The 17,206-nt window shown below is 39.0% G+C and overlaps 2 protein-coding genes, 1 non-coding gene and 1 pseudogene across 3 annotated transcripts; 3 read left to right on the top strand and 1 right to left on the bottom strand.

Annotated features, from left to right (window-relative positions):
* Positions 1–6,339: 6,339 nt before the first annotated feature.
* Positions 6,340–9,053, top strand: LOC103959144 (thioredoxin reductase NTRB). Its single transcript, XM_048575616.1, has 2 exons — positions 6,340–7,559; positions 8,789–9,053. The coding sequence occupies exons 1-2, from the start codon at positions 6,497–6,499 to the stop codon at positions 8,857–8,859; spliced, it is 1,134 nt and encodes a 377-aa protein (XP_048431573.1). The 5' UTR covers positions 6,340–6,496; the 3' UTR covers positions 8,860–9,053.
* A 127-nt stretch (positions 9,054–9,180) lies between these two features.
* Positions 9,181–10,783, top strand: LOC103959199 (annotated as a pseudogene).
* A 1,005-nt stretch (positions 10,784–11,788) lies between these two features.
* TRNAK-UUU lies at positions 11,789–11,861 on the top strand. The gene has a single exon. It is a non-coding gene; the product is annotated as a tRNA-Lys (tRNA).
* A 1,319-nt stretch (positions 11,862–13,180) lies between these two features.
* On the bottom strand, positions 13,181–16,363 carry LOC103959146 (3-hydroxy-3-methylglutaryl coenzyme A reductase 1). The gene is made up of 4 exons (XM_009371496.3): positions 15,380–16,363; positions 14,943–15,124; positions 14,225–14,565; positions 13,181–13,933 (listed from the first exon to the last, which is right to left on the bottom strand). Exons 1-4 carry the CDS (start codon positions 16,285–16,287, stop codon positions 13,670–13,672), a joined length of 1,695 nt encoding a protein of 564 aa, XP_009369771.2. The 5' UTR covers positions 16,288–16,363; the 3' UTR covers positions 13,181–13,669.
* Positions 16,364–17,206: the final 843 nt, after the last annotated feature.

Genomic DNA, 17,206 nt, shown 5'->3' with positions numbered 1-17,206 from the left:
ATATTGGCTCTAGTTCATAAAGATAGTTCATATACATGAGTTATTTTCACTTAAGGTTACATAAACGCTAAATAGATGTTACGTATGTTAGTTGTCATTTCTCGCTCTATTTGCATCTCTATATCTAAAGGTTAAGATTTTATTTCCTAACGCACATATTATTTATTGTCATAAGACATTTGTTAACCACTTAAACTAGTGTACTTCTACGTGAGTACCATGTTAAACAAACAAAGACACAAATTAACTTGCCAATGATGGAAGAATTAAGAAACTCCATATATCAACTTCTGAATATGGGCCAAAAAGTGAGGCCCTAAGCTTGGTCCGATTCATTCAACTCAAACGATTTTCTAAACCCAAAAAAAAATTTACTTATAAGGCCCAAACTTGGACGAATGAACAATTTGGCTAAGGTTTTTTTGTTTTTTTTTTTTTTTTTGCTTTAATATAATGATATATTTACACTTAGGTGTCTGAAATTTGAGCTAAGGTACACAATAGACCAACTATTTATAATTTGGTTTGAACTCGTCATCAGTAAGAATCAAACTTAAGACCTCTTACTTACAAATAAATAAAAATATCAATAATTATAATACTAAGTGGCGCATTCCTCTACGACCTCAACGCCGTGAAATTTCTTTCCCCCTTTTAAGTTTATATATTATATATAAAAGGACTTGAGCTAATATTAGTGAAATGATATTTAGACATGTAGCTTTCAATAACATTTGAGACGTCTTTAATCGAGTTGATTTTCTTTTAGTTTTCCCACCTAAGCTAAGTAAAATCCTAAAACGTCCGGATCAAAATTACTCAAGAATCGTCAGTACCAAGTCTTACTCTCATTGTTTTAATTTTCACATGATTAAAAAAAATTGTTTCATTAGAATTCTTTTTTCTTCCTTTTTGAAATAGTGAAAGTCGGAGACGGAATAGTCATTCAAATGGAAGTGAAAATCTTAGAAAGTATATAGATCAAGTGCGAGACTCTCCTAACATTATGTGATTTAAGGATTGCCACTTGGACGTCGTTATCATCGACCACGTCACTCTGAACAATATACTAGGGTTTTCCTTCTTTTAATCTACCGAAAAGATGGGTTACCAACAAACGTAGTTTTGGATGCCAACATTGATCAAACATCCACCCCTTACAAGTTAGACGTTCTAACGTTGTTAGAGGGCCACGACGGACTTGGATTCTCTCCTGAGCCCAATGAGAGGATCCTCCTGACCAAAACATTTGGGGCGTTGGATGAAAATCTAACGGCTACAAACAGGAGAATTCTTTTAAAGTTATAATAATTATAGCCGTTGGATTTTCATCGAACGGCCCAACTACTTTGGTCAGGAGGATCCTCTCCTTGGGCTCAAGAGAATCGAACGGCCCAACTACTTTGGTCAGGAGGATCCTTTCCTTGGGCTCAAGAGAGGATCCAAATCCGGCCATGACATCCCTCACAGTGTCTCGAAGTCTCTAACAAATTCTAACCATTTAAATTGCTACGTTCTATAAATCGTTGTTATAAACAAATGTACTAATTAATGGTGGAATAGGTTTTTAAGCTAAAATGGCTTTTGCGAGTAGCATAACTCTTCATTTTGATCTTCGAAGTTTAAAATCGATAGAAGTGGTTTTTGATATTATACACCGTCACTTATTTTGATCATTCAATGGAAAAAATTATGTTAAATTGAGAGTATTTTTGTCAAATCAACCTTCTACTTGAATTAGTGATTTCTTCAGTTCAACAAAGATTTTACGAAATAACTAAAATAATTGATAATAGATAACTTCAAATATCAATTTTATCGATTTTAAACTTTAAAGATCAAAATAATGAGATATGAAAATTTTATAAATCACTTTCACCGTAAAGCCCAGTTGATTTACAATTTGGCATTTTGCTTTCAAATTTCTAATGACCCCCCTTTGTATTAGAAATCGTGCCTTGACTTCCCAATTCCCATGCACATGCACGCAAATTCACATACCTACTACAACTAGCTAGTTCCCATTCGGATTTGGTTAGAGGTAGTCAACAGTGCAGAAAAAATTTCGAGTGCAATACAGGTACGGAGATCTATTTGTTGATAAGAAAAAGAAAAAAAAAACGGTGATTTGATTGACAATGTACTAGAATCCTAGGTCACGAAAAGTCTATAACAGTGATTTGGTTGATGATAAAAGAAAAAAAAATTTAAATCAGTTCTCCACATTAACTATAGAAAAAAAAACTTAATTAAATTCTATTAAATTGATTCAAAAGTGATTATTTGTCAGAGAAAGATTATGACTATCAAATGATTGAATAATCGAAACAATTTACTTACAATACTTCGTTCATATTCATAAAATAAATCTAATAAATTATGAGTTCAATACATTCCACAAATTTATTAATACAATGAATATCCCATATAATATGTGACAAAGTAAAATATCTCCCGCGCCTACATGTTGGCTTCCAACCATTAACGTGGTAGACTCCTAGGTACTTGATAGCTGGTAGAAATTTTTTTACATGTCATAGAAAATTTTTTAGATGCTAGCATGAGTTCTGCATCGATGGCCTTAATTATACTTCAATCAATATTCAAGCTCTAGCTATATGACATTGCCCTTTAGAACCTTTGAAAAAGTTGATAACCAACGAGGAGAATGTGATTTATTTGTCACATCTTTTCACCTTCCACTGATCTACTGATCCATTGTTTTGTAATCCTTGGTTTGTTTTTTAATACATTTTTTCGAATGAAAGAGAAAAGATACGAAACGCCTTTAAAATGAGATTTTTGTATAAACTTTCTGTAAACTCACAATTTAAAATTAATTTTTGTGCTAACATTATAAAACATTTCGTTAAAAATATAAAGTAAAAGAAAATCTATAATGAATTTTTCTTTTGAGAGTCTACTTAGCATTTCTTTATGATGAAATAAATGTCTCTCCATAATTATAAATATTTGATAAAATCAGTCTTCAGTCTTTATACGTTAACTGAGATCAACAATTTTAATATTTCACCAAAGCAGCCTAGCTAGTGACTAATTATTAATGCTCTTGAAAGATACTATTAATATTATTTATCAAACCCAATTAAAAAAGTTAACCACTCTACCAAAAAAACCGATTCATGAGTCTATCAAAATCCTAATGTGTTCTAAAAAGATCGGATAATGATATTCATACATGTATTTTATCTTCCATATATCTTGTTAATTTTAGTTATTAATTTATTTCAATTCATTTGATATGACGGTAAAAAATTAATAAAAATGTGTAAAACGTAAAAGTAAATGTGTGAATTGATATTATTGCTCTTATTAGTCAAAACCCTAATTAAAAGGTTAACAACTCTACCAAATAAAGCTCATTCACAAGTCAAACATCTGTTAGAATTTAGACAACCATAATACGCAGGATTGTATTAGATTACCAATTTGCCAGGGCATTGTCCCCACGGATCACCCGGTGGAAATCAATTTTGTCTACTAATTTGGCTACTTTAGTCCCCTCGATGGCCCTCCATTCATATCAATTATTCAAAATTCAGCTCTCTTAAATAAATGTTTACTCCAAGTCACATCAATGTTGTTATATTAAAATCCACAATCTCCTTTTCTCTCAAAAGATACTTAGCTCAACTCGTTACACGTAAGAGTCATTTTTAGTGAGCATTTTAGTCAAAATGGTTCATGAGATTAACATCAATTTTCACTTTGATCTTTGAGATTTGAAATCAATAGAACTACTCTTTGAGATTGTTCACCGTCAATTATTTTGGTTATTCCGTAAAAAAATTATGTTAAATAAGGATCAAAATGATAAAATACACTCAATTTAATAAGCAATGGGTCAAAATGATTTGACATTGGGGATATTTTTGTCATTTTCTCTTATTTAACGGAGATTTTCCAAGGAAAGACCAAAATTGACAGTAGACAAACTTAGGGACCAGTTCTATCGATTCTAAATCTCAATGACCAAAGTGAGAAGTTATAACAATCTCATAGATTATTTTGACTAAAAATCCTTTTTAGTGACATACATATCACATTTGACGTTGTATATAAAACTTTATTTAGAATTCATGCAAGATGTTGTTGTTCCTACGTACATGCATATATATCTCAAAATTGACACATATATTGAATCAGTTAATTCTTACTTACATATATACGTGGCAAATTGTGATTTGCAAGTAATAAAAAATTAACACTTTATATATAACGAGTTATACATTACAATCCAATCTCAAATCACGGTGTATAAATCAATATCCTCAAAATGAAATAGTAATTACAGCTTGTTTAATATCTCCTTGTCTTGTATGAAGCCAAGCCGCACCATTTTACTTATATAAATAGTCTGATTCCGCAGTCCACCCAATGGACAATGCCGTCCAAAAGTCCAAAACACTCCATAGACATTTCCAAGCCCCTTCCCTCCAAACCAAACTCCTCCCCAATCATCAGGCTCACCATCCAAAAAGTCGTCCCTCGACCTTCTTTATATATATCCCTACACCACAAACATACATCACATTACTTCTGCGAAAACCAAATGACAAACATGGGACACATCAGCTACAACAGATTCAGAAATAGCAGATCGCGCAGAGGTTTCCGGGTAAGCCCTAGAAGAATTTCGGTCTCGAGGCTCCTACGTGCCCGGTTCGTGTGTTTGTTCAGATTCTTGAGGTGTTCATATGGACAAGCTTTGCAGTGTCTAAGGAAAAGTATGGGAAGAAATAGTCCTGGGACTAGTAGTCCCGGTACTAATTATGGCCCTATTAATATCAAGAGGAACAGCAGAACCAGCAGCAGGAGGAGTTTGGTTAGTAAAGAGATGAAACAAAACAAGGGACGGACAGGATCAGCTGATTGCTGCAGACTGAGATCATTTGGACGCTCCAATTCTTTCTATGCAGAAGCCATTGCTGATTGTTTGGAGTTCATCAAAAGGTCTTCTGTTTCTGTTGATCAAAACCCCTAGTTTTTATTTATTTTTATATATGTTATGCTTTGGGCTACGACAAATATGTATATTATTGCTTGTGCTGGAAACTTGGTTTGGTTTTTCGTCTATGTCTCTGTATATCTGATCTTGGTCAGGAGTTTTGGGTTTTTTGGAGGTGGCATGTATTTTGTATAAAAAGATTTATAAAAATTAATGATTTTTGTATCGTATTCTAATTAGCTCTAATCGCGTTCGTGTCGACGAAATACCAACCCTAATGAGGATTAATTCGTAGTGAGATTCTGTGGTGGGTGGTATGGGGTGGCAATCTTTTGGGGAGGTTCGTGGTAGGTGTGGAATGCAGATTAAATTAACACCTGACATGTTTTTATATTAATTTGGTTTACTGAAGGAAAAATAAAAACACAAAAGGGAAAAAGAAAAAGGAAAAAGGAAATTTTCTGCGTTGAAATTAAGAAGAGAAAAAGAAGTGGGATTCATATTTCAAAAAGGGTTCCCACCATCTAGTTGCTTAATCGAGGATTAAAGCAAAAGACTATGATTAACAACGCTAATTGATGTTGAAGAATCCATTAATTGACCACTTTATTTGGTTAATGATCTAATCCACATGGAACATGGAAGAAAAAAATGGAATACGGTAAATGGGCCTGGGTTATCCGTGAATTAGACTCCACACCCTAGAGGCCCAAAATAATAATAATAATTTGGGTTTAATCATGATGGATATATTCGTTACTTTGTGCTACACTTGTACTTATTCTTTGAGACTTAGGCATTGTAATTTGGATTCTAACCCGCACACTGCTCACTCTATTTCAATTAATTTAAAGTTTTTATTTATTCACACATTTTTACACGACCATCACTTTATGTCATCGTCACCTTTTAAGTGTCGGCCATCACAACTTGATTTAGAAGTCTAGATGACACTCCAAATCATGGTACATCAGTTTACTATGATAGTGTTTATCACTAATAAAGCCCAATTTATCTGGGGAAAAATGGTAATTGATGGCTTAGCAAAGCTTTTAGTGTCTCCATGACCCAAAAACATAAGCCTATAGTTCTCTCTGACAAGTGAGGTTAAGAAATCTACAATGATTTGAATGTATTAGAAGAACAATAAGATGGAGTACGTGCCGCTCACTTATGACCAAATGGGCCCTAAAATATCCCTTGGCTTTTGGTTAAGTAACAAAGAAAAGCACAAGGTTACTTGCCATGTTCGCAAGACACTAAATTCTTGCTTGCCAAGAAATTGTGTCTCCTCATATTCCAATAAACCAATATTCTATATATTAACCACAAATAACATCAGAATCCAATTATCAACAGAAAAGTTTTTTTCGTCACAAATTGTCCTTTTTTTTATCAAAGTTTTAGCGGCGAAACGCGCGCTTGTCACAAAAGAAAATTGGATTCCAAATTCGCCCGCTCGCGCGTTCGTTTCGTTTGACCCGTTCCCTTGATTGGGGCCATAATACGACTTGTCGTTTATCAGAAATGGTTTTTCGCCCAAACCCAAAGAAGATGCTGAGCCTGATGAGAAGAAGTCGCAGCGCAGTTGGACTAGTCGCAGCCGCCTCTTTCTCCTCATCGCGCTCGTCTTCTTCCGCTTCCACGTCAGCAGCGCCCAAACGAGCCTCCGCCATGGACGACCTCAAAACCCTAAGGACCAAGGTCTGCATCATCGGCAGCGGCCCCGCGGCGCATACGGCCGCCATATACGCCGCCCGGGCGGAGCTCAAGCCGATTCTGTTTGAGGGCATGATGGCCAACGATATCGCCCCCGGCGGCCAGCTCACCACCACCACCGACGTCGAGAACTTCCCGGGTTTTCCCGACGGAATCCTCGGGTTCGAACTCATGGACCGGTGCCGAAAGCAGTCCATCCGTTTCGGGACCGAGGTGTTCACCGAAACCGTCAACAAGGTCGACTTCTCGACCACTCCGTTCAAGATCTTCGCCAATGAAAGGACCGTCCTGGCCGATTCCGTCGTCGTAGCCACCGGCGCTGCCGCCAAGCGCCTTCAGTTCCCTGGCTCCGAAGAGTACTGGAACCGCGGGATTTCGGCCTGCGCGGTGTGCGACGGGGCCGCCCCAATATTTCGGGACAAGCCGCTGGCGGTGATCGGAGGTGGCGACTCGGCGATGGAGGAGGCGAATTTTCTGACCAAGTACGGGTCAGAAGTGCACATAATTCACCGAAGGGACACGTTTCGGGCTTCGAAGATTATGCAGCATCGGGCGCTGAGCAACCCGAAAATCCGAGTGGTGTGGAACTCGGTGGTGGTGGAGGCTTACGGCGAAGGGAAAGGGCCTCTGGCAGGGCTGAAGGTGAAAAATGTGGTGACTGGGGAGGTTTCCGATTTGAAGGTTTCGGGCCTGTTTTTCGCAATTGGGCACGAACCGGCGACCAAGTTTTTGGATGGGCAATTGAAGCTCCATGACGATGGGTATGTTGCTACGGAGCCAGGAACTACGCAGACCAGCGTAAAAGGGGTTTTCGCCGCCGGAGATGTTCAGGACAAGAAGTATAGGCAGGCTATCACTGCCGCCGGAAGCGGTAACTCTTCTTCCATTTCTATTGAAAATCTGCGTCCAAATGGCGATTTGAAATTTCTCTGTGGAATATTTACTTTATAACCTGATCGACTTTTATGTTACTTGTATTGCAATTGAGAATCTTTACTTATTGAGTTTCATGTTAGGATCAAATTGCGAACAGGGACACAATCACTAAACCCTAAACCCTAAACCTTCTGGTTGTATGCATGTATTGGTAACTTTGTGTGGATAGATTTGGATAAAACACTGATCCTCAATCTCCAGCTGAGTTGTATGCATAAATCTGTTTCGTTTTGCTGTTGGAAAGGATTACAGAAAGATTTCACTTTTATTTGGTAGTGCGATCAGTTATATTTGTGTTGCATTGAACTGGTATTTGTGTATTCATCTTTCTATTTTCATGCTTGACGTAAGAGAGAAACTTCGGTAGGGCTGCCCTACTCGGGCAACTCTCACACTAGGTAGAACTAGCGTGAGATCGAGGGGAATAAAATACGTGGGGTCTCACACTTTTGTGAGAGGTAACCTACATACAATGTGGTCAGGAGGTCCCTACCCAAGTGTTTCTCATGACTTAAACTCCCAATATGAGAGATCTTGAGCTGCGCTATCAAAAGCCTGCTTCCTGAGGTTGAATAGCAAAGAAGCAGTTAGGATATACAAATGGGATTGACCTCAAGCCTTAGGCTGAAGCCACCCTCGTACCCTGTCCTTGAACTTGGGGAAGTTGATTTCACTCTGCCCTTTATGGAGCCCTATCATAAAGACTTCAATGCCTTGTCACATTAAGCTTGAGGTTGAGCTTCACCTAAATGCACTAGGTAAAGTTTGCCTCAAGGTTGTTTTGATGCTCCGTGAATTGAACCTTGGGCATACAATGATGCATTTACACTTTTGGCACAACTTTTGCTTCAATTGTAATTCAGCAAGCTTGCTTGCACAACAAGATATTCATAAGGATGCATAAATTGAGTTGGAAGGCTACATCCTGCAAGATTTCGCTGATTTATTTGATATATGTTGTTGATAACTTTGATTGGCACCATTATCAATCTCGTTTAGGAAAATTTTTGTCAACTTTAAATTTCTTCACAGGTGTAAATTAGCAAGCCGAAAACGCTACATGTATGGTCATATATTCCGATTGTGTGTTTCTAATTGCATTATAAGAAGTTTAGTATTTGCAATCTCTAACACTTGATTTCTTTCATTCCGATAACGATGCAGGATGCATGGCAGCCTTGGAAGCAGAACACTACTTGCAAGAGATTGGATCCCAGGAGGGTAAGACTGATTGACTACCTTCGATTGGCGAGGAATCCAAGCGATGTTCAGTTAGAAGCAAAATTTAGTTAAACAGCAAGGATAAAGAAAATTAAGGAAGATTTGCAGTTATTATTCAAGTATTTTATTTGTTTTACATTGTTATTAGATCATGTTCATGGCACGGCATCTGCGACCTAATACTATCGTGTGCTTGTGCTTGCGCGTATGCTTTGTTTGAATGGCTTCAAGATTTAGCAATTTTTCATTACTTGGCACCCAAAATTTTGATTTAACGAGGGTCGAATTGTTTTAAACGATTGAGAAGAAAGAGATCTCTATTTAATTCCCCTTGTTACCAAATTAATAAGCTTCCAGTTCTCTAACGACAGGCGAAAGGCAATTGAGAAAGAATTCGAGCGGAAAAGTAATGATATTGGAAAAAGTTGGGGAAGATAGTTGGCATTTCTTATAGGAAAAGGTTGGCGATGAAAGTGGGGATATTTGGGGTTGGATGTGTCTTAGGGGACCTTTTTTCCTTTGTCGACTTTTTTTCCATAGCAAAATGTTGCTTGCGTTCTTTTTTGTTTTTTTTCACAAGAGAACGATTGAGGTTTAAATAGGTGAGATTTAATTAAATCTCATCTGTTCGCTCATGAAAAATACGCAATAGAATTTCTGACCGCTCATGAAAAATACGCAATAGAATTTCTGACCGGACAAAAATGAAAGTGGGCTTCCATTTGGATTAAAGTTGGAAGCCCAATGTATAAGATGGAGTATAGGCCTAGGGTTTTGCTTACTAACCCCGTTCAGACATGTGCATTCTTGGGTGTCAAGCAAAAGCTTTTATTTGTCAAAATTTTGGTGTTTTTTAACCTTTATAGCAGAAGAAGGCGCAAAAACTAGTGTCAGCCATGGAAGACCGGAAAACCCTAAGAACCAAAATCTGCATCATCGGTAGTGGACTCCATATACGCCATATACGCCGCTAGAGCGAAGCTCAAGCCGATTCTAGCTCTTCGAGGGTTGCATATCCAACAAAATCGCCCCGGGGGCAGGCACCACCACCACCCACTTCGAGAACTTCCCGGTATTCCCTCAAACAATTCTCATGACGAATTCAGTCGGTCCGTTTAGGCACCACTATCATCTCGGAAACGGTCAACAAAGTCGACTTCTCGTCCACCCCTTTCAAGATCTCCACCGACGAAAAGACCACGCGGTCGCCACTGGCGCCGTCGCCAGACGCCTTCACTTCACTGGCTCCGATGAGTACTGGAACCGCGGGATTAATTCGGCCTGCGCGGCGTTCACAGCACCCTCTATCTGGACAAGCCGCTAGCGGTGATCGGAGGTGGTGACTCGACGATGGAGGAGGCGAATCATCTGGCCAAGTACGAATCAGAAGTTTACGTAATTCACCGGAGGAACACTTTTCGGGCTTTGAAGATCACGCAGAATATTGTACGGGAGAATCCGAAAATCCGAGTGGTGTCGATGGGATTTGAAGGTTTCAGGCATGATCCGGCAACGGAATTTTTGGCGGGCAGTTGAAGCTGGATGTGGATGGGTATGTTGTGACGAAGCAGGGGACAACGGAGACCACCGTGAGAGGAGTTTTTGCGGCGGGATATGTTCAGGACAAGAAGTACCGGCAGGCCATCACCGCTGCTGGAACAGGTAAACGCTTCTCTTAATCCTTAAACTTGCTTAATCCATGGTAGTTTGATGAGCTAAATATATATTTGTGTCGCATTTCACTTTTCTTCGTTCAACTACCACGACTTAAAACAACTACTCTGAGAAGCACCAACATGCATTCTACTCTATTTATATCTGTGTCGTGTTCATATCATCCTACTCGCGAATCAATAAGCAAAATGATATAAATCAATAATATCTCAATACCAGCGGTTGAAATTGCTTATGGAAGGGCTCAAAGCCCTTTTTTCTAACCAAAAGTGCATCTAACTATGTTTATAGAAAACCAAAACTTCAGAAAACACTAGCGGTTGTCTATGTTCATGGCATGACATCTACTATCTTTTTGTTTTACAGTCTTATTTAAAATTTTCTTTACTTCAGCGTCGATATTTTTTATTTTTTAATTCTTGGTGAAGGAAAATTTAGGGAGATTGACTACTATCACCACCAACGTCAGGACATATCCACAACCTCAAGTCGAAAAGACTTATGTGTGGCACCAAACTACCAGCTGCCATCGATATGAATTTACGTTGAAATTACAAATTGTTATCAACGAAAACTGCTAGCAATGGGGATCGAACTTAGATTGGAGGTTAATTATAAGCATGCCCTTAGCAACTGAACCAACCCTCGTTGGCCGAAATTTTTTATTTAACCTGATCTGCGAGTAAGAAGTCTAAAGTTATTAGATATCAGTATTGGAGTCGAATATGCATGTATGATGTATCGTGTTATTATTTATCATGCACATTCTTGCTTTCACAATGAGGGTGTGCATATTTCATTTGGTGACCCTTTTCTCGGATTAGAGCCATGGAAAAGGGTTTGAGAAATTCCATGCCTGGAACCTCACTATTTTCACGACACGGCGCTGGCCATTTCAAACTTAAGTTTCGGCGTCTCACATGTGAATGGTAAATTATAATTGACAATTTAACTTACTTGTAACGTTAGAAGTTGTGCATAGTAATAAAAAACGTAACTAGTTGTTCACGTATGAGATAAACAACTCATGTTAATGTTGTACTATGTTGTTCATGTACGGCATATTTGTACTTTAACGTGTGACCAGAGTTACTTTTTGATTCCTTGTATTAGTAAAACATACGTTATTCATGGGATGTGAATGATAACATGATTATGATATTTAACTTCCCATGCATTTACATTTACTAACGCCTAAGGAATACTTTTTATCGTATGACTTCACCCTCTTTTTATATACAACTACAAAAAAAAACCCTTGACAAGTAAGCCGTCTTAGCTCAGCTGTTAGAGCACGTGGCTTTTAACCACATGGTCGTGGGTTCGATTCCCATAGACGGCGTAGTTTTGGTGAACTATTTTCTTCGTCCCCTTCAATTCACCAATTGCCTCTCGTTTTTACTTTGAGAAATGATTTCTGCACTCTTTTTTTTTTTTTTTAATTGGGACGCTTTGATCTCCGTAGGGCAAGCATCACTAGCACAAAGATACAGTTCAAAGGACGTCATATCACAACATGGCATTTTAAACTGGACCTGACCTGACCTGACCCGTTAAACTTAGTATTCGGGTGAGTATTTAACGGATCGGGTTGTTAATGGGTCAACCCGTTAATCACCTGTTAAATAACGGGTCATTTTGTGCGAAACCCGTTAATGAGGGCTTTTGTGTAATTTCAATAGTTAAAATAGGAAGCCCACAAACTCAAAGCCTATCTCTACCACTTCAAGGAGGTCGCCGATATGCTCCAAGACTACATTCCCGGCTCAAAATGGCAACAGACGACTCTTTCTCCTTCTCTGGTGGCTCTGACACTTCGTCTCAGTCGCTTTCTCGAGAGCGAGTCAAGCTTCTCTCCTCCAACAGCGGCAACTCATCCTCTAGCTTGCCGGATCGAGATCCTTCCTTCAAGTGCTTCTCTGTCTTGGACTTGAAGAAGGTCATGGCAGGTCGCTGTCAAATGGCAAAAAGGATGGATAATGGAGGTAACTGTCAAAGTGGATTGTATCTATTGGTTTTGCAATTGGCATTGCGTGTTGGATTTTTGAAAAGGATGAACATAAATGCACCACCAACTATTGTAAATGACATCTAAATGTGAAATCTTGTTTGTACATTAAAATGTGTAATTTGAATTGGAATGCAAAATTAAACCAAAAAAAAAAAAAAATTGTTAATGGGTGTTAACGGGTGAAACAAGTGATCAATGAGCTTAACATGTAGGATTTGGGTGACCCGTTAGCTTAACGGATTGAGTTCGGGTGACTCATTAACTTAATTGACCCGACCCAAACTTAATAAACCTAACCCGTTTACAGGTTTAATCACAATCACACATGCAAATGCCTACTATATTTTTGTCTCTTTCACCAAATGACAAGGCAAACGGTACGCAACATGGAATAATGCAATATTACAGAGACATTGGCAAAGCTCTAACCAATCCAAGGATGCAAAATTCTTAGGGCTGTTTTGGTATTATTGTGCTTTGAAAAAAAAAACTGCTTCATCTGTACTATAAGAATAAGCTCATTTTTGCTGCTTCACGTTTTCAGTTTTTTTTCACCCAAAACAGTAAAAATAAGCTGTTTTTAAGTGTTTACCAAACACCTTTTTTAGCTCAGTTTTTTTTTATACCCACTTTTTATAAAAGAATCTCAGTACCAAACCAGTACTTAGCCCGATACAAATAACAACGTCGTAAATTGTACAAGGCTGAAACAACAATCCCTCGTAAAAACGCGTTTAATTTAATCCTAAAACAATTAAATTAAACTAGAAAAAACAAATTAACAAGAATCATAAATCAAAGATTACGACCAAGCTTAATGTCCTGAAGATACCCATTACACCAGATACTCTATGGAAGCTCTCTTTGTCAGCAACAAGTCGCAGGCAGCAGTATGAAGACAAGAACAAACATCCCAGAGAGCCCAAACTTTCCATTCTGTTTTTTTTTTTGTTTTTATTCCTCCTCACCCATGTGACATCACCAACCCTACCATGTTCTCCTTCCCTCCCCCTCCAACCCCAGCACAATGTCCTCTAGTGAGAGAGAGAGAGAGAGAGAGATTCTCCTTTCCCTCCATTTTCCTTTTTTTTTTTTTTTTTTTATTGGGGCTCTGTTTATGGATTCATGGGGTTTAGGGTTTACTGTATTCTACCCGTGTTTACCGAGGCGAGGTTTGCAACGTCCCTGCTAGATCGGTTGTATTTCATGTGGCTCTGCACTAGCTGCCCAGATGCAATGGCTGACATGAGAGAAAGCTCCCCTGCTAGGACAGCTCCGGCTACAATTCTCGCCAGTTGCCTTGAGTTTAAACCAGGAGAGTCTTTGCTTGCCCCCTTGACACCAAGCAAGTTCAAGCAGGCTGATTGGGATGCGAGTTGTGTTCCTCCTCCAACTGTACCCACCTGAAAAGTTAAAAAACACAAATTGTAGTCAGATCTCTATTCAATTCTTTCCCCGATAGATAAAAAAACCGCAACTTTGCAATGTATGTTTTTCTTTTTTTTAAATAGGAAAGCACACCGATGGTTTCTGCCCCACATTAACCCTTCCAATCTGGAATTTTTAAATCCTATGATGGGGTCATCAAACGAAATCTCTGGAACAGAAGAATTTGGATATGGTTTAACTTCACCTTCCAATATAATTTAATATTTAAAATGAACTGTAAAATTATTATAGTGTTGTGTTAGTACCTCAATGGAAGGCATGGTGACTGAGATGTGAAGGTCACTGCCATCGGCTTCCATCAAGGTAATGCAGTGAGAGCTCTCAATATTCTGAGCAGGGTCCTGGCCGGTGGCTATGAAGACTGCAGAGACAATATTGCTGGCGTGGGCATTAAACCCGCCAAGAGCACCAGCCATGGCAGACCCAACAAGGTTTTTATTCACGTTAAGCTTCACAAGGGAATCCACATCGGTTTTCAGTACCTTCCTCACCACTTCCTCCTCGATGACTGCCTCGCAAGTTACTGATTTCCCTCGCCCTTCAATCCAATTTACGGCTGCTGCTTTCTTGTCTGAGCAGAAGTTTCCTGTGCAACCCGAACAAGCACATAATGACAACCTCACCAAATAATTATAGAAAAGTACATCGCAAATGGATAATCGACATTAAATTATGTAGTAATGAGATAATTATATAATAATCAAAGCATAGCACATAGGGTTTGGAAAATTAATCAAGGAAAATACACTGTCAATAAAATATATAGCAATAATTTATTCTATTGGAATCTAAGTTCAAAAGGGACGATAGACACTACATCATGATTGTAAAGGAATGTTTGCATGCTGGTGTATGTATGCAAAAAGTATTCTCTCACAAACCGTGCATCCCGCAACTGAAATCCATTTGGAAGTAGTACAACTTGCAAATTCATTGTAAAGACGTAAACTGAGTAAAAATTACCAGAGATGCCGACAAGTTCCATGTCCGGGAATTCATTTTGAAGGAATTCGAGAACATATTGAACGCCTTTGGAGATCATGTTCATCCCCATGGCATCTCCAGTGCTGCATGAAAACCTTAGGTACAGATTCCTGCCTGCTATCGCGCTTCGAATCTTTTCGAGCTTTGCAAATCTGCTAGACCTGAACAGGAATGAAGAACCATTTTTATCAGTTATACAATTTATCACTCAACTAAAGAAAAAATGAAAATTGGGTTTAAAAAAACCACAGGACAATTCAAAGCAAACAAACAAAATCCCCCATCAACATCATAAACAAAATTAACATGTATTATGAACTAAATTAATGATTAATTGGTCTTCTTTTGTTCCCCAATTACCCAAAAATTACAATGCAACAATAAAAACCTGTTGAATTGAAAATCTAGGGGTTAACCTGTTGAAAACGACGGCAAGAGCATCAAAATTGAGAGGGTTCTCGACGAAGAACTTGAGCTGAGCAGCCCTAACGACGGAGTGGAACCTCACAATTGGAGCTCTGGTCATAGAGTCGTTGAAGAGGACACTGTCGGCGCCGCCTGAGGCGTAGATTGCCTTGAATCCCCTATTGGTGCTGGCCACCAGGCACCCCTCCGTTGTCGCCATTGGCACCATGTACTCTTCTCCGTCGAGCAACAGCGGTCCGGCGACTCCCACCGGGATCTGCACATACCCCACCGGATTCTCACAGCACTGTCCCAGTATCGACTGATAATCGAAGCCCTCCAGCGGCAGCCCCTGCAGCGAACGACCCGTCGTTTTCTGCAAAGCCTCGCGCCGGATCGCCGCGGCTCGTTTACAGTCCCCGAGCTTCGATTCGAGCTCGTAGGACGCCGTCGTTCCGGACAACACCGACTCGACGATCTCCTCGTCTTCTTTAGAGATTAGCTGCTCATCTTTCTTCTGCTGAGGAGGACGCGGCGGCGGCGATTCGAGAACGACGTCGTGCTCGTGCCAGTCGTCGTGCGGGGTTCGGGGAGCGACGAAGGACTGGACGAAGTCTATACCGAAGAAGCCGAGAAGGTAGATGACGGAGGCGAAGAGGGAGAAGATGGCGGCGATCTCCGAGAGCGTGACTACGTGAAGCGGCGTGGACGTGCGGATCTTCTCGCGCCACCGGTTCAGGAGGAAGTAGGCGACGGTGAAGAAGAGAGTGACGAAGAGGCCATTGGTGAGGTAAAGAGGCAGAGGAAGCGCGTCGGAAGCCTTGGGGTAGGAATTTGGGTCCGCGGCGGAGGCGGTTTGGTTACGGCGGCGGTGGTGGTGGGATTTGGGGAGGGGTCGTCGCCGGCGGAGGTCGTCCATGAAATTTGGGTGCGGTTAGAGAGAAAAGGGGGTACGGTACAGGGAGAGAAATGAAAAATGAAAATAAATAAATAAAATTTTGGGGGGATTATAATTTTTTTAAATTAAATTTTAATTTGGTGCTTGTTTTAGGGGAAACGCGGCGGGCATTGTTCAAACTTAAAGAAATAAGGTAGGCGAAATCAACCATTTACTACTATAGTTTAGAAATATTTTTTTATATTTATAAGTAAAAAGTTTTATGTTTGATTCTCATTAAAAGTGAATTTGATCTACATTATTACCAGCTCATTATAAGATTAAGCTCACCTCCTTCGTTTTGTATAGAAAATATCGTTTATTTAAAAAAAATAAAGAAAGAAAGAATTGAGGGAGACTTTATTTGTTTAATTTTTTAAAAAAATTAAGATAAATTTCAACCGCTCACTACATCTGGCGATTTAAAAGGAAATACTTGGCTCATTTTCTTGAAAATAAGTAATTATATTTCTTATTTACTTGTTAACTATAATTTGACACGTGTATTGAATTTATTGTTTTATATTTGAATGGAATGTTAAAAGCTTATGGTTTGAAGAGTAGAGTGGTACATCTCGTGTGTTACATGAAGATGATTGTGGTTGCGGATCATATGGTTGGCATGAAACACAATGATGGGATATACTGTCATTACACCCTAGTAGTGCTTAACATCTTTTTGTTCGTTATCGAGTTTTAAAGTGTCAACTTGTAACTAAGGAGGACACTAAAGTGGTTGGTTATATGGAAGACAAGTTGAATGAGTGAAAGAATCATTATCATCTCTTTTGAAATCAAATTATGCATGTCCTTAACGCCTATTAATTTCCCCGATTGAAATAAGAAAAACAAAAATTAATGAAAAGGGCTTGAAAACTTTAAGTTTTAACGATAAGAACAA

Source organism: the organism of the source record quoted next, unplaced genomic scaffold, assembly GCF_019419815.1.
Source record: "Pyrus x bretschneideri cultivar Hongxiangsu unplaced genomic scaffold, Pyrus_bretschneideri_v1 Contig8, whole genome shotgun sequence".
Classification (NCBI taxonomy): Eukaryota; Viridiplantae; Streptophyta; class Magnoliopsida; order Rosales; family Rosaceae; genus Pyrus; species Pyrus x bretschneideri.
The sequence above is the reverse complement of the archived record's forward strand: the minus strand, read 5'-3'. Positions and strand labels throughout refer to the sequence as shown.

What these genes read in the sequence shown, in the direction of transcription:
- LOC103959144 (XM_048575616.1), top strand. Translation starts at nt 6,497, where the DNA reads ATGGTTTTTCGCCCAAACCCAAAGAAGATGCTGAGCCTGATGAGAAGA. An exon ending in TATCACTGCCGCCGGAAGCG is followed by an intron (nt 7,560 to 8,788) that starts GTAACTCTTCTT and finishes ATAACGATGCAG; the next exon opens with GATGCATGGCAGCCTTGGAA.
- LOC103959146 (XM_009371496.3), bottom strand. Translation starts at nt 16,287, where the DNA reads ATGGACGACCTCCGCCGGCGACGACCCCTCCCCAAATCCCACCACCAC. An exon ending in CTTGCCGTCGTTTTCAACAG is followed by an intron (nt 15,125 to 15,379) that starts GTTAACCCCTAG and finishes ATTCCTGTTCAG; the next exon opens with GTCTAGCAGATTTGCAAAGC. An exon ending in TCACCATGCCTTCCATTGAG is followed by an intron (nt 13,934 to 14,224) that starts GTACTAACACAA and finishes TTAACTTTTCAG; the next exon opens with GTGGGTACAGTTGGAGGAGG.